This window comes from Hylobates moloch, unplaced genomic scaffold, assembly GCF_009828535.3.
Source record: "Hylobates moloch isolate HMO894 unplaced genomic scaffold, HMol_V3 SCAFFOLD_12, whole genome shotgun sequence".
NCBI lineage: Eukaryota > Metazoa > Chordata > Mammalia > Primates > Hylobatidae > Hylobates > Hylobates moloch.
Window position 1 is genome coordinate 105,529,386 of NW_026652287.1, and position 24,764 is coordinate 105,554,149.

A 24,764-nucleotide genomic window follows, 5' to 3' on the forward strand; every position below is an offset into this window, starting at 1 on the left:
GGCAGAGATTGCAGTGAGCAGAGATCACGCCATTGCACTCCAGTCTGGGCCATAGAGCAAGACTCCATCTCAAAATAAATAAATAAATAAATAAATAACACACTAAAAAAGAAAATATCACTCAGGCCAGGTGCAGTGGTTCACACTTATAATCCCAGCACTTTGGCAGGCCAAGGCAGGCGGATCACTTGAGGTCAGGAGTTCGAGACCAGCCTGGCCAACATGGTGAAACTCCGTCTCTACTAAAAAATACAAAAATTAGCCAGGCGTGGTGGCGCGCACCTGTGGTCCCAGCTACTACGGAGGCTGAGGCGGGAGGATCACTTGAACCTAGGGGCAGAGGTTGCAGTGAGCCGAGATCGTGCCACTGCACTCCAGCACGGGCAACAGAACAAAGACCCTGTCCAAAAAAAAAAAATAAATAAATAAAAAAATTAAATGGTTCCCAAGAAAAAAGGAAAAAAGAATCAATATTGTGATGTGTGGGCCAAGACAAGATCCAGATGGTCTAAGGACAAGCAAGACTGGGGAATTAACCTCTGCCCATCCAAATTACAAGGAAAACAGATGCTTTGGGCAAGCGTCGAGGAACAGTCTCATACTTAAGACACATGTAGGCTTATGGGCTGAGAATTCTTCGTGTAAAGGTTGAAAATTGACCTTAAACCTTTACGGGACACTGACACACAGAGGTCAAACCCGCGCCCAGGACGCACAGTCAGTGAGAGGCAGAGCTGGGAAGGGAACACCAGAGCTCTAGGCATCAGCTCCTCCACCTCCACCTGCCCTACCGATGCGTTTTCTCCTCCGTGCTCCCTGCTGGTGTTGCCTTCTGGAACCTCGGCAGTTTCTGCTTTCGCACCTGCAGGGTTCAGTCTCCGGGACTGCTTGGGAGGACACCTGGAATGCCGAAGGCAGAACTACACACCGGGCGAATCCACCAGCGCCACCAAGCCCTTGAAAACCCGAGGCCGCCGCGCGACTCCATTTCCCAGCGCCCCGCGCGGCGGGGGCTTGGACGTTGCCGAGGAGACCGGTGGTGGCCCCGCCTCCACGCAGGGACACAGGCGGGAACCACATGACCCGGAAGGCTGTACGCAAGCGTCCGCGGCGCGCACTGGGCCAATGAGAACCGAAGGGCTGGACTTCCGGCGGTGGGACTGTCACTTCGCCGCCCGCGTCAGGCCACACTGGTGGTCTGGGCTGGGGCCCGCGGGTCGGGTCCGGTTTCCAGGAGGTTCCCGGGTCCCGAGGCTGGCGGCGAGGAAGGTACTGGCTGAGGGCCCGCGTCGGGCCCGCCCTGCGCACGCGTCGTGACCAAGGGCGCCGGCCGCCGGCCGCGCCCCCAAGCCTGTTTCTCAGAGTGCGTCGTGGGTGTCCAGGGGACTGTCGGGCCGCGGCGGGAGCCATGCGCTCTCCCGCCGTGCGGCAGCCCAGGAGGCTGCGCGCTGGGCGTTCCACGTCCACGACGGCCGGGGAGGCTGAGGCGCGGGGCGGCCCCGGGATGCTGCGGGCGGGGATGGCGGTGCCGGGTGGTCCACGCCTTTCTTCCCTCCCTGTTGCGGGTTCCGCTGGCGGCGGTGGCGCTGACAAGCCCGCGCCGGGGAGGCGGGGGAGTCCCTGCTCACACAGACCGCGCCCCCACGGAGGGAGGCCGCTTCCTAAGACCTCGCCTAGTCGTCCTTCCTCTCCCTGCCCTGGGGGGTTGCAGGGGTCAGTGCAAACTCCTGTGTCCAGGGCACTGGTGAGCTCCCGACTTCCGGCAGCCAGGGGGCTGAGGTCCTGAAGGAAGCTCCGAGGGGAGAGTCCTGCGTGTGCAAAACCGGGGAGGGGAGCCGAAGCCCAGGTGCTTCTGGGACTGAGCGCTCTCGATGTGGAGCTGGAGGAGAGGGGACGTGTGTGGCTGCAGTAGCAGGCGAGGGGGTGGGCTTTATCTCGAGGGCGTCGGGAGACATAGAAATTTTTGAACAGAATCAGGACATTCTCTGAGTTGGGACTTTAAAACGGTTCCACAGTTCGTTGCGTGGAGAACAGACATGCAGGGGTGTCTGCATGAAGGGAAGAACCGACTGCCCCAGTCTGGGCAGCAGTGGAGGTGGGCGACCAGGTGAATTCTGGTGGATCTGCGGATGCATCAGGTGTGGGCTGTTTGAAGAACTAAGTACCCCATGTTGTTCGGCCTGAGCGCCTGGAAGAAGGGAGCTGCTGTAGACAGAAAGGAGAATTGAAAGGAAAGCAGGTTTCCTTCAGGGGAAAGATCAGGAGTCTGGGATGTCCCAGGTTGGTCATGTCATTGAACCTGACGTTGTTGGTGTCCTGGGCAGAGGACAGGGCCTATAAACTGGGCTGAGGAAGGCGATGAGCAGTCAGGCGTGCGGAGTTACAGCTTGAGGGTAAAGAAAACCGGCTGGGGTGCCTGAGGCTATCAGGGGAGGAGTTCGGCAGGTGGCTGAGTAGGAGAGGGTGGCAGCAATGTGGGAAAGAAATTGAGGGAGCGCCGAGATCGAGACCATCCTGGCTCACACGGTGAAACCCGGTCTCCACTAAAAATAAAAAAAAATTAGGCTTGGTGGCGGGAGCCTGTAGTCCCAGCTACTCAGAGAGGCTGAGCCAGGAGAATGGCGTGAACCCGGGAGGCGGAGCTTGCAGTGAGCCGAGATTGCGCCACTGCACTCCAGCCTGGGTGACAGAGCGAGACTCCCTCTCCAAAAAAAAAGAAAAGAAAGAAATTGAGGGGGCGCCATGTGGAGGGAGGAAGGGATTGAGTTCCTCTGTGTTCACAGGTTCTTGGGGCTGCTCCCCTATGATGACTGGTGGAGATCATCCAGTCCCTCCGGCTGGATGAGCAGCCTGGAAGTGTCAGGCAAGCGCAGCAGGGGAAGGTCTCAGTGATGGACATGCCGGAGGGGCGGGGGGGGGGGGGGTGTCCGCAGCTGGGACTTACGCCATTGCTTATTACAAAAGCAAGAAGGGCACATCTGGGGAGGGTCATGAATGGTCATGCTGAGTCACGAGTGGATACTTGGGGCTGCCCTTGGTGTGGCATCTAAGGGCCCAGCCAGGGCTTGCTCTAGCCTGCTTATGTAGGGGTGGCCAGTGGGGAAGTCAAGAAGCCATCTGGGGACTGGACCAGGAGGGCAGAGGGGAGGGGTCCCAGACAGGTGAGGGAAGTGCCACCTGAAGATAATCCTGGAGTGGAACCCAGGGAAGGAGGGACACCAGGGGAGGTGACTGTTGGGATGGGGAGCTTGGTCCTGGCTCACAGCCATACCTTAGACCATGCCTACCTCCACCTCCCTGCTCTTTTAGGACCAGATGGCCTTTGAGGATGTGGCCGTGTACTTCTCCCAGGAGGAGTGGGGGCTCCTGGACACAGCCCAGAGGGCCCTGTACCGTCGCGTGATGCTAGACAACTTCGCACTTGTGGCCTCACTGGGTAAGGTCCTGGATACTCCATGAAAAGTGCACTTGGACTGCCTCTTCACTTCCCTCCTGGTTGATGAGCAGGATCAAATCTGGCCGGGGCCATGTGGAACAGGGGTCTGGTCCTGTAGACATGCAGTTTGGTTGGGTCAACCACTCCCTGCCGCCCTGTCCAGCTGTGGCCTCTCCCAGCCTGGGCTCAGTCCCGTTCCTTTGGTGCTCTGGGCGCAGTTGCTGCCCTGGGGATGAATGAGCTATTCCTGTGAGCCCTTTGCCCTGTGCCATTTTAGATTCTCCAGTTGCACAGATGACATTTTCTGTTTCCATGAAGCCCTGATTCCTGCCGTCTCTTTGGAGGTGGGTTATCTTGAGCTGGGGCTGGACTCTAACCTGCACCTCCTCCTCACAGGACTCTCCACCTCTCGACCTCGTGTGGTCATCCAACTGGAGCGTGGCGAGGAGCCCTGGGTTCCCAGTGGAACGGACACGACCCTGTCGAGGAACACCTACAGGAGGCTCAACTCTGGTGAGTGGGAGCTCAGGGTGGGGTGAACTCAGGACCAACCTGTGGCCAAGCCCATGTCCCTGCTTTTCTGACTCTGGAAACACATCCTCCTCTCCTGCCTCCCACCCGATTCCCTTCCCTTCCATCATCAGCCCCTCCGGGAGGCTGCTGCCTTAGTAGGTGCCCTTGAAGGGAGAGCTCCAAGGGCACAGGAGCTGGGTTCACACAGAAGGGCCTACCTTCAGCTGGGCTGTGTGGCTTTGAATCCTCCACAACTAGCAGCCATTATTGATAGGTATTTATTTCTCCCATCATTTATCTTTGTATTCATCAAATGTTTCTTTTTTTTTTTTTTTTTTTGAGACGGAGTCTTGCTCTGTTGCCCAGGCTGGAGTGCAGTGGCGCAGTCTCAGCTCACTGCAAGCTCTGCCTCCCGGGTTCACGCCATTCTCCTGCCTCAGCCTCTCCGAGTAGCTGTGACTACAGGCGCCTGCCACCACGCCCGGCTTATTTATTTTTTTTTTTTGTATTTTTAGTAGAGACAGGGTTTCACCGTGGTCTCGATCTCCTGACCTCATGATCCGCCCGCCTCGGCCTCCCAAAGTGCTGGGATTACAAGCGTGAGCCACCGCGCCCGGCCCATCAAATGTTTCTTGAGGGCTTGCGGGCATTGTAGACACAGCCTTGACCAGGACACTCATGGTCCTGCCTTTGTGGGGCTGATGGTGCTAGGGGAGACGCAGTGAGTAAGTAGGATTCAGGAGTGCAGTCTTGAGCATTGGATGGAGGTCATTGCAAGAGCAGGTTTGGGAGTGGGTGCCCGAGATGGGGCACCAGGGGAGAAGGGAGTGAGCTATGGAAAGGGAGGGGGTGGAACAGCCAGTGTGGAGACCTGGGTGGCACGCAGCAGCCGCTCCGTTTTCCTCAGCTTCACATCCTGGGTGTCTGGGGGCTGCCGCCTTGATCATGGGAGTCCCCACTGCAGTCAGTGCCACACCTGTCAGGGCAGATGCTTCCTCCAAACCCCAGCCCCTCCTGCAGGGCCAGCCTCACCTCTACTTTTCCCCTCAGCTTTTGTGCCAGCTCCCGGGTTCCTTCTTGCCTGTCCACTCAGCATGCCCTGGTCCTCTCCTAACCAGGATGCCCCCAGCAACCACCGTTTCTCTGCCTTTAGGTTCCTGGAGTTTGACAGAGGATGAAGATGTTTCTGGAGAATGGCCACGAGCTTTCCCAGATACCCCACCTGGGATGACTACTAGCGTCTTCCCCGTTGCCGGTGCCTGCCACAGTGTAAAAAACCTTCAAAGACAGCGGGGTGCCTCCCCATCTCGGGAGCGAAAACCCACAGGGGTGTCGGTGATCTACTGGGAGAGGCTCCTGCTAGGCTCAGGCAGTGACCAGGCCAGCGTCAGCCTGCGACTGACCTCCCCGCTTAGGCCTCCCGAGGGCGGCCGGCTTAGGGAAAAGACACTCACAGAGCATGCGTTGCTTGGGAGACAGCCCAGGACGCCTGAGCGGCAGAAACCATGTGCACAGGAGGTCCCTGGGAGAGCCTTTGGGAGCGCCCAGGACCTGGAGGCTGCCAGCGGTCGGGGGCATCGCCGAATGGGTGCAGCTTGGCAGGAGCCTCATAGACTCCTCGGTGGCCAGGAGCCCTCGACCTGGGACGAGCTGGGCGAGGCTCTTCACGCTGGGGAGAAGTCCTTCGAATGCAGGGCATGCAGCAAAGTGTTCGTGAAGAGCTCCGACCTCCTCAAGCACCTACGCACCCACACCGGGGAGCGGCCCTACGAGTGCGCCCAGTGCGGCAAGGCCTTCAGCCAGACGTCGCACTTGACGCAGCACCAGCGCATCCACAGCGGCGAGACGCCCTACGCGTGCCCCGTGTGCGGCAAGGCCTTCCGGCATAGCTCCTCACTGGTGCGGCACCAGCGCATCCACACGGCCGAGAAGTCCTTCCGCTGCTCCGAGTGCGGCAAGGCCTTCAGCCACGGCTCCAACCTCAGCCAGCACCGCAAGATCCACGCGGGCGGGCGTCCTTATGCCTGCGCACAGTGTGGCCGCCGCTTCTGCCGCAACTCGCACCTGATCCAGCATGAGCGTACGCACACGGGCGAGAAGCCCTTTGTGTGCGCGCTCTGCGGTGCCGCCTTCAGCCAGGGCTCCTCGCTCTTTAAACACCAGCGCGTGCACACAGGCGAGAAGCCCTTCGCCTGCCCACAGTGTGGCCGCGCCTTTAGCCACAGCTCCAACCTCACCCAGCACCAGCTCCTGCACACGGGCGAGCGACCTTTCCGCTGCGTGGACTGTGGCAAGGCCTTCGCCAAGGGCGCTGTGCTGCTCAGCCACCGGCGCATTCACACAGGCGAGAAGCCCTTCGTGTGCACGCAGTGTGGTCGCGCCTTCCGTGAGCGCCCGGCCCTCTTCCACCACCAGAGGATCCATACCGGCGAGAAGACGGTCCGGCGATCCAGGGCCAGCATGCTCCCCCAGGCCAGGTCTGTTTCCGGGGCATCATCAGAAGGTGCACTAGCGAAGGAAACCGAGCCCACTCCCGTCTCGGGCCCAGCCGCCGTCTCGCAGCCAGCGGAGGTCTGAGGTCACAGATTGCAGCCCTAGCCTTCTGTGAATTCCTTCCACAGCTAAAGGGCGTATGTCCTCTGCAGATCCACAGCAGAGAAAAAGTCCCGTGCTTGCTAGTCAGGGACAAGGGAGGCCCTTTGGCTGTGATTTCATTTGCACGTGGGGACAGTTCACCCACAGATCACACCTCCATCCCCAAAGAGGTAGCACTGCAGAAACATCAGGGGGAGGATGTGATGGCTGAACTCTAGTGGGGCCAAGACTATTCAGAGCCAGTAGGAGGCCGACAGTCACAGCACTGCACTGCGGTGCTGCTTCATGTGATACGACAGTGGATGCTAAGGTGAGAGGGATGCGGGCATGGGTTGGGGGTGGCCCAGAGAAACTTATGACAGCGATACACAAACTGTCCGCTGGATAGATGCCCGCTGAGGGTATTCTCCTCCCCTCAACCTACTGCCTCTGTTCATCCAAGGCTTCCTAGGGGCCAGCCTAGCAGACAAGAGACCACAAGGGACTGGGGATCAGGGTCTGGGCTCTGTCAGCCGCCACCTCTGGGAAAAAGAAAAGGTTTGGGTCCACTGAACATCATGTTTGTAGACACTGACAGGTGGGGTCCTAATGAGAGCCAACACGTGCTCACTGCCAGCTCCCGTCCTGAGTACTGGGAAATTTCTGAAGCCCTGTGAGATGGCTCTGTGGCTGGTATCCCGACTTGGAAGATGAGGAAACTGAGGCACGGCCTGGCCTGGCTTCACACACACAGCCAACTCAGGAGAGGGATGCCCATGGGGGAACATGTGACTCTCAGCATTGGAAGGACAGAGCTAGGATGATGGCTTTCCAGTGGCACTCGTTCAGGTTTTTGCCCAAGTCTCAGCTTGGCCAAGGCCGGTCACTGACTCATTTACCAAAGTTGATGTGAGGAGGAGCCTTTATACCTGAGGGGATGATGTTAACTTCAAACAAGATGGAGCTGCTCATTTTTGCCGGGTTTGGTGGCCACTCCCCCCCAACCCTGTCTCACCCCCCATTATCCCTCAATTGGAAGCTGGACAGAGCTGAATAGGAAGGACTTGCTATTGCCTAAGGCTATGTGTGACACCCTCCTGAGGACCTCCCCACCCCAGTGTAATGGCCCTTCATGGCAGGGACAGAAGGGTGGACTGGGGGCCGTTTGCTTCCTGTGGCCTTCAGCAGACCAGTCCCTGTCCCTACCTGGAGCCTCACCTCCAAGGAAATTCATGTTCTCCTTAATGAAAAAAAAAAAAAAGACTACCATCTGCAACTCAGAGTAGGTGTTGCAGTTTCCTGTACAGCAGTTTGGACCTCCAGAGCACAGCCTCTTGTCCCTACTCCAGAGCATGGTTCAGTCTTAACAGTTGAAGAGCTTCTCTGATAAAGGTTTCTTTTTAAACATTTGTGTGAATGGTAGCAACCTGACACCTATTCCACCCTCATACAATGCAGATGGTATTGAACATACCCTGACATGCCATCAGCGTTTGTCATCATCACAGAAGTTCCTGGACTTGGCTTCAACCTGGGTACCCTCAAGAGGCCACAGAGTAGAGATACAGCCTGTCTGCAGCCCAGGGAGGGAGTGGGATACCTGTATCCTTTTCAGGGTCAGAGGTGGGTCCGGGTAGCCAGGAGCTGGCCGAAATGGGATAGAGTGGGGCCGTCTGGAGCAGCAGCTCTGCTAGATGAGTCCTGGTGGATCCTGGCAATGGGAGGAAGGTAGGTGGAGAAACCAAGGCAGGGCTGTGTTTCTTCTGCTGAGATAGAGGGCGTGGCCATGTGTGATGACCCTGCAAGGTTGACTCCAACCAGTGGACGCTGTATCCTATAGCTTCCAAAATCTTGCAGCTATCGTGCCCTATACACAAAGAGCCGAGACCTAGGCCCCACCCACTTGATATTGGGGCCAGACTCTTCCACCTGTGAAACCTCACATGTTCCTGCAGGGAGTGGAGACACACAGAACCCAGCTCCCCTGGAGCCTGCAAGACTTGGGCCACCAGAATCCCAGTAGGTCCCTGAACCACTGTCCCCCACTAAGTCTGCAGAGCTGTGAAATGCAGACAATAACTCTTCCCTGCCTGAAAGAGCACTTTTCTGGGGAGCCCATGGGAGTCAGGAGCAAAAGCATCTGTCAAACAAGTAGATACCCAGAGAGTCACGTGAAATCATTTCTGTGCCTCTGATAGATGCTTCTTGAGCGAAGTTTCTGCCCCAAGCCTGCCTGACCCCTTAGGCTGGGCTCAGTACCCTACCTTGTCTTCCCACCAGCCGCCTCCCTCCATCAGGCTCCTTTCCACGTCTGCTTGTGCCCCTGTTGTCCCTCAGTTTGTCCACCCACCTCCAATCTCCTCCTCCCCAAACCCATGACTGATCAGTGGTCCCCAACCTAGGCTCCCGCCTCCACCCAGGTCTTGGCCCCTCAGCTGACCTCCCTCCAACCTCCCCCTCTGCTCTTAATTTTGAATAGGTAGTGACTGTAAAAGTATCTCTGGGCTTCTATGTCAAAAGGTCAGACCGAACACATACATCTTACTGGGCTCAGAAATCCACTGAAACCATAGAGGGGAGTATTTAAAACACATAAACCCACAAGTATGAGGATGGTGACAGAGGAGTCAGGAGCAATGGCATTCCTAAGCTAGAAGTGGATGAGAGCTGTCACTAAGGAAGGCCAAATACTGCGTGACGACTTGGGGAAGAGGAGGGAGTTCCCACCAGGCTGACTCTAGAACCGCAGAAGGCTGAGAACCAGCAGCCCAGAGATGGGAGACCTGTAACAAAGCTGCCTGGGGAACAACTACTGAAGAAGCCCTTAACGCCCCGGTGATCTCCCCACATGGTGGAGGGTGAAAGTTTTTTTTTTTTTTCCTGGGACTCTGAATAGTCCCAGAGAAAAGGCGTAAGCACTTCATCCCCAAAAACAACCTGAGGAGGCCTCTGGAAAGCTCCGAGTTGACTAGTCTCATCCACGCACATGCTCGGTGCTTCCAATCGGTGATTAAGACCATTGCTCTTCATCCAGAGCAGGCAGCAGGGATTCCCGGGTATCCAAAGAAACCAAAACAGGCGGTGTAATTTAGGATTGAATAAGTCATAGCTCGGCCACCTTAAGTGTGGAAGCAAAACTGACCCCACAGATTTAGAAAACTGTAACACTGCTTATTGGGAGAAACTAGCGTAAACCTGGCTAGTTCAGCTCCCCAAATTAAAAGGTAAATAAACGGCTGAGCACGTCCCATCAGCCTGGAGGGAAACCTGCACCCCTGACTTTGTAGGACTGACATCTGAAGACGTCAGAGGCTGTGGTCACAACCGTCGGTACCTCCTCAGGGCGCTTAACAGAGGTCAAAGAAGGCCCTCGCACCCTCCTGGCGGGAGAAAGCCCAGGCTCAGGGTGCTCTTCTACACCACCGCCTCTCCCGGGACCACTTGGAAGCGAGTCCCAGCGAACTACTCGACCCAGGAAACCACTGGGCCGCCACTTCCAGCCTTTTTGGAAGTCGAGGCAACGCTCCTGAACGTTGCCACGGGAACAGCTGGAGACGGGCGGATATGCCCTAGCGTTATCTGGGGTCTGGCCCGGGGAATAGCGTGGGGGCGGCGGGGCCAAGCAAGCGCCACCTCTGATTGGGCAAAACCTCCTCCCCTCACCTGCCAATAGGAACCGGCCCACTGTACAGACGCGCAGGTTTATAACCTGGGAAGAGCTGCTCTCAGAGCGGAGGGAACCCATATAACTCTGGACTCTGCCGTACCTCCTGAGGAACAGAGCGCCTCTCAGGCAGAGACGGATGCAAATGCGGGTCGGCGGGTCACGGTCGTAGCTGTCTTGCTGATGCTCATGGGAAATGTAGTTCAAAGGGCGTGGGCGGTGCCTTCGGTGCAGGCGAGAGATTGGTCAGCGCGGCGGCGCCACATCCGGGAAGCGGCCCCCAAGCAACGGCTCCGGGTTGAGGTGAGCGCAGGCTGCCAGAGTGGGCGCAGCCTTTCCACCCCGTGGGAGGGCTTGGGGCCGCCCTCTGGGGCCTGAACGGCTCCTGCTGTCGGCGCCCTGGAGGGCCCGCCCGCCCCCTTCCCGACAGGCCGCGCGCGTCACCTCAGCCTTCGCTCAGGCCTTTCCTCCCCTCAACGCCGTTCCGGGGGGCCGGGCCAAGCACGTCCTCTTGGAACGCCTCCCTCTTGCCTTCCCCTTTTGGGGACAGATCCCGAAGTTCGAGCATCCCTCGGAGAGGCCAGGTGTCAGGCCTGGTCTCAGGCCCGTCCAGGTGGGCGTGTTTCACTGCAGACCCTCAGGGCCGGGATGCTGTGGCCATCCCTCGACCCCGCGCAACGTAGAGCTTTGGCCCCGTTTTTCTTGGCCTTTGCGTTTCGTTTTTACATGCACGGGCCCCGGCAGTGAGTCGTCCACGGTTCGCTGTGGTCAGCGAGCGCGATGTCCACGTGCCCCCTCCCCAGAGCCAGTCCTAAAGGAGGCCCCACCCAGTCATCATCCCCGAGATTGTGGAGGGAGACTCGTCCCCGTAATTACAGCCTGGCCCCACCTTCTACCCGCTGCCTCCTCCACCCTCAGGGAACCCGCCCGCCCTGGCCCACTCTCCTCGCATCTCGGCTGGACACCTCAGCCTGGTGCTGGAACTCTGTGGTGACTGTCCTCCACCTCTTTACCGTCATCTCCCAGCAGTCCCCTGTTGGACCCAACTGTTTGCAATTTCCAGGAAGCTCCCTGGACACTTTGTGTCCAAGCGTTTGTCCCTGAGGCTTCCTCCTGCTCTCATTTGCCATCATTGTTTAGGTCCTGTGACCCTCCTCCTTCCATGAAGCTTTCTTGGCCTTACCTCCTCTGGCCGCAGAGTACACTTGGTCCTGGTCTCAGCCTTCCCCTGGCCAGATTCTCTTGGTTGACATTCTGACCCTTCCTTTTCTGTAGGCTCATCCTGACGATTCCAAGACCACCCCCTTGAGCAAGAATGCCATCCCCTCTGGGTCCCCCATGCCTGCCCCTCATGGACCCAGAGACCACCCTTGAGGAGCCTGAGACTGCCCGCCTCCGCTTCCGAGGGTTCTGCTACCAGGAGGTGGCAGGTCCCCGAGAGGCCCTGGCCCGGCTGCGTGAGCTGTGTCGCCAGTGGCTGCAGCCTGAGGCACACTCCAAGGAGCAGATGCTGGAGATGCTGGTGCTGGAGCAGTTCCTGGGCACACTGCCTCCTGAGATCCAGGCCTGGGTGCGCGGTCAGCGGCCAGGCAGTCCTGAGGAGGCCGCTGCCCTAGTCGAAGGACTGCAGCATGACCCTGGGCAACTGTTGGGCTGGGTGAGTGTGGCTGGCGTCAGCTTCTTGGAGTGATAGACCCTGGCTAGAGCCATTGTGACCTACCTCTTCTCCTCAGATCACAGCCCATGTCCTGAAGCGGGAGGTGCTCCCTGCAGCCCAGAAGACAGAGGAACCTCTGGGGAGCCCCCACCCCTCAGGGACAGTGGAGTCCCCTGGGGAGGGTCCCCAGGACACCAGAATAGAGGGGTCTGTCCAGCTCAGCTGCAGTGTGAAGGAGGAGCCCAATGTCGATGGACAGGAAGTGGGTGAGGTTGGGGTCCCACCAGAGATGAGGGACTCCTGGAGGAAGTGTGGACATTCCTGGCTAGGGTGGGAGTCCCAGGAGAGGTGTGTCAAGGCTGGGACTCCTGAAGTGAATGTGGATGTCCCTGTCTGGGATGGGGACCTGGGAGGCAGGAGCCAAGGGCTGGCTACGTGCCGTGTCACACAGCAGAAGAGCTCCTCATCTGCCATGGCTCATGTGGGCAGCCCCTGACACCACCCTTCCATCTGCCCCACTTTTCAGCACCCTCCAGCCCTCCACTTGCAGCGCAGTCCCCTGAGGGGCACCATGGACACCAAGAACCAGCCTCCACATCCTTCCACCCACCCAGGATGCAGGTGAGCAGCCCCAAGTGGGAAGTGTAGGCCCCAGGTGTGGGAAGGGACTGTCCCCATGGCTGCCCTCTGCCTGGTGGTTTTCCAGGCTCCTTGACTAGTGGCTCTTTGCTTCCCAGAAGTGGAGTCTGTAACAGCTGTACCCTTCCACAGGACCTGGGGCAGAGGGACAGACTGGTGATCTATTATTGAAAAGGATTTGGGGCTGGACATGGTGGCTTACACCTGTAATCCTTGCACTTTGGGAGGCCAAGGTGGTCGGATCACCTGAGGTCAGGAGCTCGAGACCAGCCTGGCCAGTGTGGTGAAACCCTGTCTCTACTAAAGATACAAAAATTAGCCAGAAGTGGTGGCAGGCGCCTGTAATCCCAGCTACTAGGGAGGGTGAGGCAGGACAGTCGCTCGAACCCAAGAGGCAGAGGTTGCAGTGAGCCAAGATTGTGCCACTGCGCTCCAGCCTGGTCAACAACAGCAAAATTCTGTGTCAAAAACAAAAAAAAAGGATTGGGGCCTCAAGCCATGGAAACCCAGTTTAGAGTGGCTGGAACTAGTGGGCTTGGCTTCCTCACCTCTGGAGAAGTCATTTGGGAGGTTTGCTGCTCCCAGAGGTCCTGAGCCAGACCTGGGGATTTGAACTTTCGTGCGTAGCTGGGGAGGGGACAAGATGACCAGCTGTGGCAGGACTCCCCCCACGCCTGAGACCAGATGGAGACATTCTCCCCGGGAAATGCCCTAAGTTCCTTCTCTCCCAGGGGTTTCCTCAGAGGCCACCTGTGGGCCTAGAAGCTCAGCTTGAGGCCCCTTCTACCTGGATCACTTGGTTCCCAAGTGTGGGTAGCGAGGTCTTTTCCTCTCCCGGCTCCTTGGCTTCTGACAACCTCACTGGGGAGCTTCAGCAGCAACATTGCCGGCTGAGATGTGTTTCGAGGCTAAGAAGTCCTTCCAGGCTCCCTCCACAGCCCCATGGCACAGTCAGAAAGTGAGGCAGGGTGGGTAGGCTGCACTTGCCAGTGTCCTCACCTCCAGCCAGCACCATCTCTAGCTGTGGCTCCTCACAGCTGCCGCCTTCCTGCCCCTGGACTTGCCACAGCTTGTCCCTCAGGATTATTTTTCCCAACCCAGCAAAGCCCCAGATGATGGGACTCAGGCAGCAAGGAGGGCTGACCCCCAATCAGGGAGTTCATTCCTCGATAGTCACTCAGGTCCCTGTGATGCTGCCAAGCCTGCTCTCTCAGCAGGAGGGGGTAGTAGAGGGGAATGAGTGCTGGCAGCAGCACTGGTCAGGTGGTCTGAAGGAGAACCCAGCACTTAACAAACACCCACCTCGAGATCATTCTCAGCAGGAGGGGCAGATGAGGCCTAGGTAACCTGCTGACCCCCCCGGGTTAATAGGTAAGAATGTGAACCAGACAGGGCAGGGGAGGGGTGGAAGGACGCCTACAGTGATGGGCCACATCCGCAGGAGGAGTGGGGGCTGCTGGACCGGTCACAGAAGGAACTGTACTGGGACGCGATGCTGGAGAAGTACGGCACGGTGGTCTCCCTGGGTGAGGACCAGCCAGCCCCACCCCGCCCCTCTCCTTGGGGCCTGCACCCACCCTGCAGCAGGCCTAGCTGGGCAGGGCCTCTGTGCTACCAGCCCTACCCAGCTCTCCCACCTTCCAGAGGAACACCCTGTCACCTACCAGAACCGACCCCACCCCTCCTTCATGCAAACCCCACGCCTAACTGTGCCCCCCACCTGGGCAGGGTTACCGCCCCACCAGCCAGAGGCACAAGCCCAGTCAGAGCTGGGGATGCAGCTCACGGGGACAGGCGTCTGCAGAAGCCTGCACTCGGGTGAGTGCCCCACACCATCCAGCCTGAATCACCCCTCCTGTATGGGTGGGACCTGAGCCACCCACTCATGGGGACACGGGAGCTTGTGCCACAGCCACAAGCCTGAGGGAGGGGGTGCCGAGTGCTGGGACTCACCTGGTTTGCCCCTGCCCCCAGGAAATGAGAGTGAGGGTCCACCCGGCTGCCCAGAGGCCCAGCCGCCCCAGGGCCCAGGGCCTGCAGCCTGGGAGGGCTTGTCTGGGGCTGCCACTCCTGCCCCCACTGTGCGCCCAGGGACACCACCAGTGCCCACTCAGCCCACACCTGCAGAGACGAGACCGAAGCCGGCTGCCACCCCCAGGAAGCCCTACATGTGCGAGCAGTGTGGCCGCGGCTTCGACTGGAAGTCAGTGTTCGTCATCCACCACCGGACACACACGAGTGGGTCAGGTGCGCAGTCCCCAGGGCTAGCCACCGTGGAAGGCACAGAGAAGCCACCACAAGGGGAGCTGGCCTTTCCGCGCCACCCCCGACGTTCACTCACAGGCCCCCGGAGCTACCCGTGCGAGGAGTGCGGGTGCAGCTTCAGCTGGAAGTCGCAGCTGGTCATCCACCGCAAGAGCCACACAGGCCAGCGGCGCCACTTCTGCAGTGACTGTGGCCGCGCCTTCGACTGGAAGTCTCAGCTGGTCATCCACCGCAAGGGCCACCGGCCGGAGGCTCCATGAGCAGCCAGACAGCACAGTCCCTCGGTGTTCTCGGGGCCTCAGTGTTCTCGGGGCCTGGATGCAGCCTCTGGGGCATCAGCAGAAGACTCTGGAGGCAGCAGGGGATGCCAGAGTGAACAAGGGGTCCCAAGCCAGTTCCCTGCCCCTGGTCTGGTCTCCCCCAAAAGACCTGGGTGCAAGGAAAAGGAGCTGCTCCCTCTCTTCTTGCCCCTGCCTCCTAGAGGGAGGTCTGGGTTCCCTTCTATGGCTGACCAGTGCCTGTGGGGTGACTGCCAAGCACCAGGCTCCCTCCCTCCCTGTGACATGGCCTGGGCTGACAACACTCCCTCTCCTGGGACCTCCTTGCCTCAGGTGGGTGTTCAAAAACTGTGCCTTCCCACCCATCTGTGCAGAGGCTGGGCCTGAGGTCTCAGTGTGGAGAGCAGCAGAAGACTCAGGAAAGCACAGTTGGCTTCTGTTTCTCCTGCTCCGTGTGTGTTAGAATTTTAACATAAATTCCACTTTCATAATACGGAGTTTCTGAATAAAAATCCTGATTTCTGGCTTCTGCTGGTCGGGAAATAGGCAGTTTGCTGTCTCTGCCCAGTAGCTGGAGCCACAGGGCAGTTGAGCCCAGAACAGCCAAACCTCTGTTGCCACAGAACCCAGGTCCCAGGTCCTCAGCCTCCCTTGCTCCTTGCCGCCCACATCACTCACCAGCCTCACTGGCCTTGGAACTCATCAGTCCCAGCTTAAGAGACACAAAGGGGATTTCCTTTCCAAGTACGCGTGGACAAGGGGGACCTCTGAGAAGAGGAGCTGCAAACGGGTTGCCAAGGCCATGGGTACTTCTAGGTCAGGCTGCACCCTCCATAGTTAGCTAGTCATGCAGCAGGAGGGCAAAAGGTCAGCTCCCTGGGAAGCACCGGATCTCTGGGCAGTCACTGGGGACTCACCAATGCACTGTATTAGTTTCCTGTTGCCGCTTTAACAAACTTGGCAGCTTGAAACAACAGATTTATTCTCTTACAGCTCTGAAGGTCAGAACTCTGACATGGGTCCCACTGGGCTAAAATCAAGGTTTTTGTTTTGTTTTATTTTTTTTTTGAGACGGAGTCTCGCTCTGTCGTCCAGGCTGCAGTGCGATGGCACGATCTCGGCTCACTGCAAGCTCCGCCTCCCAGGTTCACGCCATTCTCCTGCCTCAGCCTCCTGAGTAGCTGGGACTACAGACGCCCGCCACCACGCCCGGTTAATTTTTTTGTATTTTTAGTAGAGACGGGGTTTCACTGTGTTAGCCAGGATGGTCTCGATCTCCTGACCTCATGATCTGCCCACCTTGGCCTCCCAAAGTGCTGGGATTACAGGCATGAGCCACTGCGCCCGGCCAAAATCAAAGTTTTAACAGGACTGGTTCCTCTTGATGGCTCTAGGAGAGAATCACACATTTTTTTGCCTTTTCCAGCTTCTAGAGTCAGCCCACGTTCCCCCCTTTTTTTTCTTGGTCCCTTCCTCCATCTTCAAAGCCAGCCATGGGTGGTGTCACGTCTTCCTTAGGCTGCCAGCTCTGACACCAATCTATCCTTTGGCCTCCTCTTAAGCAGCCTCATCATATCTTGTCCCCTACCTGCACACTTAGTCACACCACAGAGTCCCTTTTGCCGTATGAGATGTTCACAGCTTCTGGGGATTGGAATGGGGAATCTTTGGGGGCCTTGATTCAGCACTCTTCTCCTTCCTACTCTGAAAACAAGGGGCATTTTCACGGGATGGTTTCAGGAAATGGGTGCTCTCGGAAGGAGCCCTCACCAGCTGCTGGTATGTGCAGCATGTGTACAAGTTGCAGGTGGATGTTGAGGGCAGCCGCGGCTGTGGTTACCCCAGGAGGGGCTCCCTGGGACAGGGGGCAGGAACCCTGCTGCAGCCTGAAGCTGGGAGAGGGAGGCCCTCCTCAGAGGCCCATCTTCCCCATCCCCTTTTCTGAGGACCTTCTAACCCATTGCTCCCATATGCAGGGCTCCGGAAGCAGGGCCAGTTTGGAGATGGAGGTGGGGGTGGGTGATCTGTGAGCAAGCAGGAGGCGAGAGCTGTGCTGGGGACAGAGAGGAAGAAGACAGAGCAGTACCCAGGGGCTCCAGCTAGGCCCCAGCCCAGAAGGGAGAGTCAGGGTATAGAAGGCTGTGAAAGGGCCAGATCATGCAAGAAAAGCTGCAGGGGGTGAAGGCAGTTTTTAAATAAACTTTTTCACATTTAGAAGCAATTTATGCTCACTTAGAAAAATTTGAAATATACAAGATGGCAAAGAAGATCATGAAAATGGTCCCTAATTCAACTGTCTCATGGCAGTGCTTACTCCAGAAGTTTACATACAGAAGTGTTTGAATGTAAAGTTTCTTGTAAGGCAACTTATGTTGTTTCACTTTGGGAGACCAGGAGTTCAAGACCAATCTGGGCAACATAGTGAGACCCTGTCTCCAAAAAAAAAAAATTAAAAATAATAGTAGGCTGGGCATGGTGGCTCATGCCTATATTCCTAGCACTTTGGGAGACCAAGGCAGGTGGACCACTTGGAGTTCGACACCAGCCTGGCCAACATGGTGAAACCTCGACTGTACTAAAAAAAAATACAAAAATTAGCCAGGTATGGTGACGTGCACCTGTAGTCCCAGTTACTTGGGAGGCTGAGGCACAAGAATCACTTGAACCCGGGAGGCAGAGCTGCAGTGAGCCAAGATGGCGCCACTGCACTGCAGCCTGGGTGACAGAGCGAGACCCTGTCTCAAAAATAATAATAATTAGCCAGGCATAGTGGCGCATACCTGTAGTCCCAGCTACTTGGGAGACTGAGGTGGGAGAATCACTTGAGCCCAGGAGGATAAGCCTGCAGTGAGCACTGATAACACCATTGCACTCCAGCCTGGACAACAGGATGAGACCCTGTCTGGAAAAAAAAAAATACGGAAATGGGAGACGGAAGGGTAGGTCAGAGGGAGGGATGATGGATGAAATAACTGTAAATATTCAAAATAGGAGAGGGATGACCCCACCATATGGAATGCTTCACAAATTTGTGTTTACCCTTGCACAGGGGCCACGCTAATCATTCCAGTTTTAGTGGATGTGCTGTAGAAGTGAGCGAGCACTTTTTTTTTTTTCTTGCCTGGATGAATCTTCCATTTTCTGGCTGGCACCATCATTTCTACCAAGACCAAAGAATTTCTTGTTCCCTCCTCATCCCACGGTAGCCAGTGCTATGACTAATTCTCTTGAGTAAACACTTGGATACTACTGTGGCTATTTCTGTAGGAAAATTTCTCAAAATGGGATGGTGAGTTACAGGGAACGTGAGATTTATTTTTGCCTTAAAACAGCAAAAACTTATTGTACAATTCTGGAGACCAGAAGTTAGACACCATCTCACCAAGCTAATACTAAGGTGTTGGCAATGGCTGGGCACAGTGATTCACTCCTGTAATCCCAGCACTTTGAGAGGCTGAGGCAGGAGGATCACTTGAGGCCAAGAGTTGGAGACCAGCCTGGGCAACAGAGTGAGACCCCATCTCTACAAAAAAAAAGCAAACACAATTAAAAACAATTGTTTTAGCTGGGTGTGGTGGTGCACACCTGTAGTCCCAGCTACTTGGGAGGCTGAGGCAGGAGGATCACTTGAGTCCAGGAGGTTGAGGCTACAGTGAGCCAATATCTCACCACTGCACTCCAGCCTGGGCAACAGGGCGAGACTCCCTCAAAAAAAAAAAAAAAAAGAAGTGTTGGCAGGGCTGCATTCCTTCTGTAAACACTAGGGGGAAAATTGTTCTGTAGCTTATGGCCCCTTCCCCCATGTGGTGGCTCACACCTGTAATCCCAGCACTTCGGGAGGCAAAGGTGAGCGGACTGCTTGAGCCCAAGAGTTCAAGACCAGCCTGGGCAACATAGCAAGACCCTGTCTCTACTTTTTTTCAATAAAAAAATTTTTAAAAAAATTTAAAAAACCAATCAGCCAATTTTCCCCAAGTTAATCTATAAAGTAAATGAAACACAAATAAAATATACCACATTTCAGCCGGGTGCAGTGGTTCACTCCTGTAATTCCAGCACTTTGGGAGGCCAAGGCAGGGAGATTGCTTGAGCCCAGGAATTCAAGACCAGCTTGGGCAACATGGTGAAACTCCATCTCTAGTAAAAATACAAAAATTAGCCAGGTGTGGTGGTGCATGCCTGTTGTCCCAACTACTCGGGAGGCTGAGGCAGGAGGATCACCTGAGCCTTGGGAGGCAGAGGCTACAGTGAGCCATGATCGTGCCAGCCTGAGCAACAGAGTGAGACCCTGTCTCAGAAAAATAAAAAGAACATTTTATATGATCCAACAAAAGGATTCTAAAATGCATGTGGAGGCTGGGCGCGGTGGCTCACGCCTCTAATCCTAGCACTTTGGGAGGCCGAGGCGGGCGGATCACGAGGTCAGGAGATCGAGACCATCCTGGCTAACACGGTGAAACCCCGTCTCTACTAAAAATACAAAAAATTAGCCGGGCACAGTGGCGGGCGCCTGTAGTCCCAGCTACTCGGGAGGCTGAGGCAGGAGAATGGCGTGAACCCGGGAGGCGGAGCTTGTAGTGAGCCGAGATCGCAACACTGCACTCTAGCCTGGGTGACAGAGTGAGACTCCGTCTCAAAAAAAATAATAAAATAAAAAAATAAATAAAATAAAATAAAATGCATGTGGAAAAGTCCAAGAATTGCTAAGACAATTTGGAAAAAACGACAAGTAGGGAAGAATTTGTCATATTGTAAATAAAAACACTGTTAAGTTACATAATATTAAAATAGTGTGGTGGCTGGGCACAGTGGCTCATGTGTATAATCCCAGCACTTTGGGAGGCCGAGACAGGTGGATCACCTGAGGTCGGAGTTCAAGACTAGCCTGGCCAACATGGTGAAACCCCGTCTCTACTAAAAATACACAAAAAAATTAGCCAGGTATGGTGGCACACGCCTGTAATCCCAGCTAATCAGGAGGCCGAGACAAGAGAATCACTTGAACCCAGGAGGCAGAGATTGCAGTGAGCTGAGATCGTGCCACTGCACTCCAGCCTGGGTGACGGAGTGAGACTCCATCTCAAAAAAAAAAAAATGTGGTATTGGCACAGGAGTGGACAACTAGGTCAATCTAGGAACAGACCTTTTGGAACTTGATATACATGAAATGACTCAACCAATCAGTGAAGACAGGGTGGATGTTCACTGAATATTGGAGAAAACTGAACTCCCCCATACAAAAGAAAACGGATTTCCACTTTACACACACTCAAAATTAAATTCCAGATTAAATACTAGGATATTTTTAATGATTTATTAAATATTTTTTTTGGTAGAGACAGGGTCTCAATATGTTGCTCAGTCTACTGTCAAACTCCTAGCCTCAAGCAATCCTCCCTTCTACTTCTCAAAGTGCTGGGATTACGGGCTGAGCCACCACACCCAGCCTGATATTTATTTTTAAATATCAGGAAAATGTAAAACTTTGTTTTGTTTTGGTTTGTTTTGAGATAGTCTCGCTCTGTCACCGGGGTGAAGTGCAGTGGTGTGAACATGGCTCACTGCAGCCTTGACCTCCTGGGCACAAGCCATCCTCTCACCTCAGCCTCCTGAGCAGCTGGGACCACAGGCACGTGCCACCACACACCACACTCAGCTAACCTTTTTTCTTTCTTTTTTTTTTTTTTTTTTTGAGACGGAGACTTACTCTGTCGCCCAGGCTGGAGTGCAGTGGTGTGATCTCTGCTCACTGTAACCTCTGACTCCTGGGTTCAAGTGATTCTTCTGCCTCAGCCTCCCGAGTAGCTGAGACTACAGGCACGTGCCACCAAGCCTGGCTAATATTTTGTATTTTTAGTAATGGGGTTTCACCGTATTAGCCAGGATCTCAATCTCCTGGCCTCGTGATCCACCCACCTCGGCCTCCCAAAGTGCTGGGATTGCAGGCGTGACCCACCGTGCCTGGCCCACACTCAGCTAACTTTCGGTTTTGTTTTGTTTTGTTTTGAGACGAAGTCTCGCTGTTGTTCCCTAGGCTGGAGTGCAGTGGGGTAATCGCAGCTCACTGCAAACTCCGCCTCCCAGGTTCAAGCAATTTTCCTGCCTCAGCCTCCCAAGTAGCTGGGATTATAGGTGCCTGCCACCGCACCTGGCTAATTTTTGTATTTTTAGTAGAGACAGGGTTTCACCACGTTGGCCAGGCTGGTCTAAAACTCCTGACCTCAGGTGATCTGCCCGCCTCAGCCTCCCCAAAGTGCTGGGATCATAGGCGTGAGCCACTGCACCTGGCTTTTTTTTTTTTGGGAGAGATGAGGTCTCGCCATGTTGCCCAGGCTGAAAGTAAAAATTTTATGACCTCAAGAGTTGAAAATGATTTCTTCTTCTTTTTTTTTTTTTTGAGATGGAGTCTCACTCTGTGGCCCAGGCTGGAGTGCAGTGGTGCGATCTCAGCTCACTGTAAGCTCCGCCTCCTGGGTTCACGCCATTCTCCTGCCTCAGCCTCCAGAGTAGCTGGGACTACAGGCGCCCGCCACCGCACCCGGCTAATTTTTGTATTTTTAGTACAGACAGGGTTTCACCATGTTAGCCAGGATGGTCTCGATCTCCTGACCTCATGATCCACCCGCCTCGGCCTCCCAAAGTGCTGGGATTACAGCCGCGCCCGGCCAAAAATGATTTATTAAATAATAACGCAAAAAGTATACAGACCACTAAAATCCTGCCAATAACAAGTATTGGTTAGGCAGTACAGAAGAGGACCTGTTGGTGAGTTATCACTCCTGTGATTCGATGATGTCATATGGCATAGTTGCCCTCGTTTTGTTTTGTTTTGGTTTGGTTTTGTTGAGACAGCATCTCATTTTGCTGCCCAGGCTGGAGTGTAGTGGTGAAACCAGAGGTCACTGCAACCCGGAACTCCTAGTCTCAAGCAATCTGTCCATCTCTGCTTCACGACTAAAGAAACAACTGGTAAGTTTAATAAATCGAACTTAAATCTCTGTGAAAAGACACTGTAAACATAAATAAAAGATAAGCAAACTATTGAAGGAAAACATAAACCAAAAAAACCTCAACAAACCCAGAAGGTATTTTTAAACTCCAAATAAGTCCACACGCGGTGGCTCAAGCCTGTAATCCCAGCACTTTGGGAGACTGAGGCAGGGGGATCACTTGAGGTCAGGAGTTCAAGACCAGCCTGGCCAACATGGTGAAACCCCATCTCTAATAAAAATACAAAAATAAGCCAGCCGTTGTGGTGGGCGCCTGTAATCCCAGCTACTCAGGTGGCTGAGGCAGGAGAATCGCTTCAACCCAGGAGGTGGAGGTTGCAGTTAGCTGAGATCATGCCACTGCACTTCAGCCTGGTTGACAGAGCAAGACTCCATCTCAAAAAACAAATTAACTAGAAATAAATATGAATAGGACTGAAACATGATAGGAACATGGAGAAAGGCTATAAGGCAGGAATACACATCAGAAGAAACTAGGCTGATAGACCAGAAAGAAAACATGCTTAGCATTATATGCCTAGCAGTAATCAGAGAAACCCCAGCACTGTGAGGGCAGAGCTTCACCTGCCTTGCTCGTGACCACACCCCCTGCTCATAGCACTGGTTGGTATTCGTAGCATTGTTAACAAACAAGATACACATCAATATAACGTGATGGATTTCTCAGCCTTCAAAATAGCAAGTTAAAAACCCTACCAATTAAAAAAAAAGGCATAAACATGACTATGATTAAAAAAAAAAAAAGTCTGGGTGTGGTGGCTCACGCCTGTAATCCCAGCACTTTGGGAGGCCGAGGCAGGGGATCACGAGGTCAGGAGATTGAGACCATCCTGGCTAACACAGTGAAACCCCGTCTCTACTAAAAATACAAAAAATTAGCCGAGCGTGGTGGCGGGCGCCTGTAGTCCCAGCTACTCGGGAGGCTGAGGCAGGAGAATGGCGTGAACCTGGGAGGCGGAGCTTGTAGTGAGCCAAGATCACACCACTGCACTCCAGCCTGGGCGACAGAGCAAGACTCTGTCAAAAAAAAAAAAAAAAAAAGTGCCAATAACAGGTATTGGTGAGGAAGTGAATACCAGGACCTGTGCATATGATGAGCTACTGAAACTGCCTTTGCAAAATTATGACTAAGACAGTGAAAGAGATCTGACTGAATCAGTTCCATCTTGCTTCTAACCTCTAAGCTGTCCTAGTTCATTCTTGGGCGTAGGCTGAACTAACTTTGAGAGAAACTTATAGTTCATAACCTTATGGTTTATAGTTTAAAACAAAGAGGGTAACAGCCCTCTCCCAAAGCAGACCTCCTTCTTGCCTGGGGACCAGATGGCCTTTGTAGGACTAACACTAGCCACAAGATTAGAAGCTATGGCTTAGAAGTCTTGCAGCTGGAGGCTAGAAGATTCTGATCCTCCCTAAACTGCTCCTAAGATCAGTACTTGGGACATTTTGCAGAACCTGCACTTGATGGATCAGCTGGCACCACCCAGATCCGTAAAATGGCTCGTCTGATCTTGTGGCCCCCAGGAACTGACTCCACACGAGAGGACAGCTTCGACGCCCTATGATTCCATCCCCGACCAATCAGCACTCCTAGCTCACTGGCTTCCCCCCACCCACCAAGTTGTCCTTAAAAACTCTGCTCCCTGAATGCTCGGGGAGACTGATCTGAGTGATAACAAAACCCTTGTCTCCCGCACAGCTGGCTCTGCGTGAATTACCCTTGCTGTACTGTCATTCCCCCGTCTTGAGAAATCAGCTGTGTCCAGGCAGCCGGAAAGGTGAACCCACTGGGCAGTTACACTGCTGCTCCTGTGACATGATTATGTCACATGGCATGGTTGCCCTTTTTTCTTTTTGACAGTCTTGCTGTCACTCAAGCTGGAGTGTGGTGGCACAATCTCGGCTGACTGCAGCCTCCGCCTCCCAGGTTCAAGCAATTCTCGTGCCTCAGCCTCCCAAGAGCTGGAGTACAGGCCCGCGCCACCAGGCCCGGCTAATTTTTGTATTTTTAGCAGAGGTGGGGTTTCACCATGTTGGCCTGGCTGGTCTTGAACTCCTGGCCTTGGCCTCTCAAAGTGCTGGGATTACAGGCATGAACCACCGCACCAGCCGTAGTTCTGTTTTCTTGAGACGGTCTCACTCTGTCACCCAGGCTGGAGCAAAGCAGTAGAGTCATAGCTGCCTGCAACCTAGAACTCCTGGGCTCAAGTGATCCTCCCACTTCAGCCTCCCCAGTAGCTAGGACTACAGGCACGTGCCACCACACCTCGCCTTTTTTTTTTTTGAGACAGAGTCTTGCTGTGCTGTCCAGGATGGTCTCAAATTTCTGGCCTCAAGTCATCCTCCTGCCTCAGCCTTCCAAAGCTCTCAGATTATAGGCATGAGCCACCACACCCGGCCCCATAGTTGACCTTAAAATAGATTATATGATTATCTGGGGGTGTGAGTGGGGCTGATCTAGCTACATGATCCCTTTTACAGCATGGAGCTCTTGGTGGGCACAGTGGCTCACACCTGTAATCCCAGCACTTTGAAAGGCCGAGGCGGTTGGATGACCCGAGATCTGTAATTTGAGACCAGCCTGGCCGACAGGGCAAAAACCCATTTCCGCTAAAAATACAAAAATTAGACGGGTGTGGTGGCGGGCGCCTGTAATCCCAGCTACTCGGGAGGCTGAGGCAGGAGAATCGCTTGAACCTGGGAGGCGGAGGTTGCAGTGAGCCAAGAT

At 54.9% G+C, this 24,764-nt stretch overlaps 3 protein-coding genes across 12 annotated transcripts; 2 read left to right on the top strand and 1 right to left on the bottom strand.

Moving 5' to 3' along the window:
• Positions 1-852: 852 nt before the first annotated feature.
• Positions 853-8,065, top strand: ZNF324 (zinc finger protein 324). Of its 2 annotated transcripts, XR_009208962.1 has the most exons (5): positions 853-1,269; positions 3,310-3,436; positions 3,833-3,949; positions 5,103-6,854; positions 7,982-8,065. XR_009208962.1 is itself a non-coding variant. In XM_032171380.2 (4 exons), exons 1-4 carry the CDS (start codon positions 1,126-1,128, stop codon positions 6,524-6,526), a joined length of 1,812 nt encoding a protein of 603 aa, XP_032027271.1. In that variant the 5' UTR covers positions 853-1,125; the 3' UTR covers positions 6,527-7,803. The 2 variants fall into 2 exon arrangements, 1 of the variants encoding a protein (XP_032027271.1); XM_032171380.2 differs by lacking the exon at positions 7,982-8,065 and having other exon boundaries at positions 5,103-7,803.
• Positions 4,905-10,268, bottom strand: LOC131380778 (uncharacterized). Of its 3 annotated transcripts, XM_058425263.1 has the most exons (4): positions 9,858-10,268; positions 9,461-9,547; positions 8,124-8,286; positions 4,905-5,106 (listed from the first exon to the last, which is right to left on the bottom strand). In XM_058425263.1, the coding sequence occupies exons 1-4, from the start codon at positions 10,266-10,268 to the stop codon at positions 5,099-5,101; spliced, it is 669 nt and encodes a 222-aa protein (XP_058281246.1). In that variant the 3' UTR covers positions 4,905-5,098. The 3 variants fall into 3 exon arrangements, 2 of the variants coding, with proteins under 2 accessions (XP_058281246.1, XP_058281245.1); XM_058425262.1 differs by lacking the exon at positions 4,905-5,106 and having other exon boundaries at positions 7,688-8,286; XR_009208966.1 differs by lacking the exons at positions 4,905-5,106; positions 9,858-10,268 and having other exon boundaries at positions 7,688-8,390; positions 9,461-9,721.
• Positions 10,269-10,377: 109 nt separating this feature from the next.
• On the top strand, positions 10,378-23,794 carry ZNF446 (zinc finger protein 446). Of its 7 annotated transcripts, XR_009208965.1 has the most exons (8): positions 10,556-10,800; positions 11,463-11,844; positions 11,921-12,110; positions 12,371-12,465; positions 13,925-14,301; positions 14,575-15,359; positions 21,899-21,995; positions 23,489-23,794. XR_009208965.1 is itself a non-coding variant. In XM_058425252.1 (7 exons), exons 2-7 carry the CDS (start codon positions 11,503-11,505, stop codon positions 15,006-15,008), a joined length of 1,236 nt encoding a protein of 411 aa, XP_058281235.1. In that variant the 5' UTR covers positions 10,612-10,800; positions 11,463-11,502; the 3' UTR covers positions 15,009-17,758. The 7 variants fall into 7 exon arrangements, 6 of the variants coding, with proteins under 6 accessions (XP_058281232.1, XP_058281231.1, XP_058281233.1 ...); XM_058425252.1 differs by lacking the exons at positions 21,899-21,995; positions 23,489-23,794 and having other exon boundaries at positions 10,612-10,800; positions 13,925-14,009; positions 14,212-14,301; positions 14,575-17,758; XM_032171418.2 differs by lacking the exons at positions 21,899-21,995; positions 23,489-23,794 and having other exon boundaries at positions 10,612-10,800; positions 13,925-14,009; positions 14,212-14,301; positions 14,458-17,757.
• Positions 23,795-24,764: the final 970 nt, after the last annotated feature.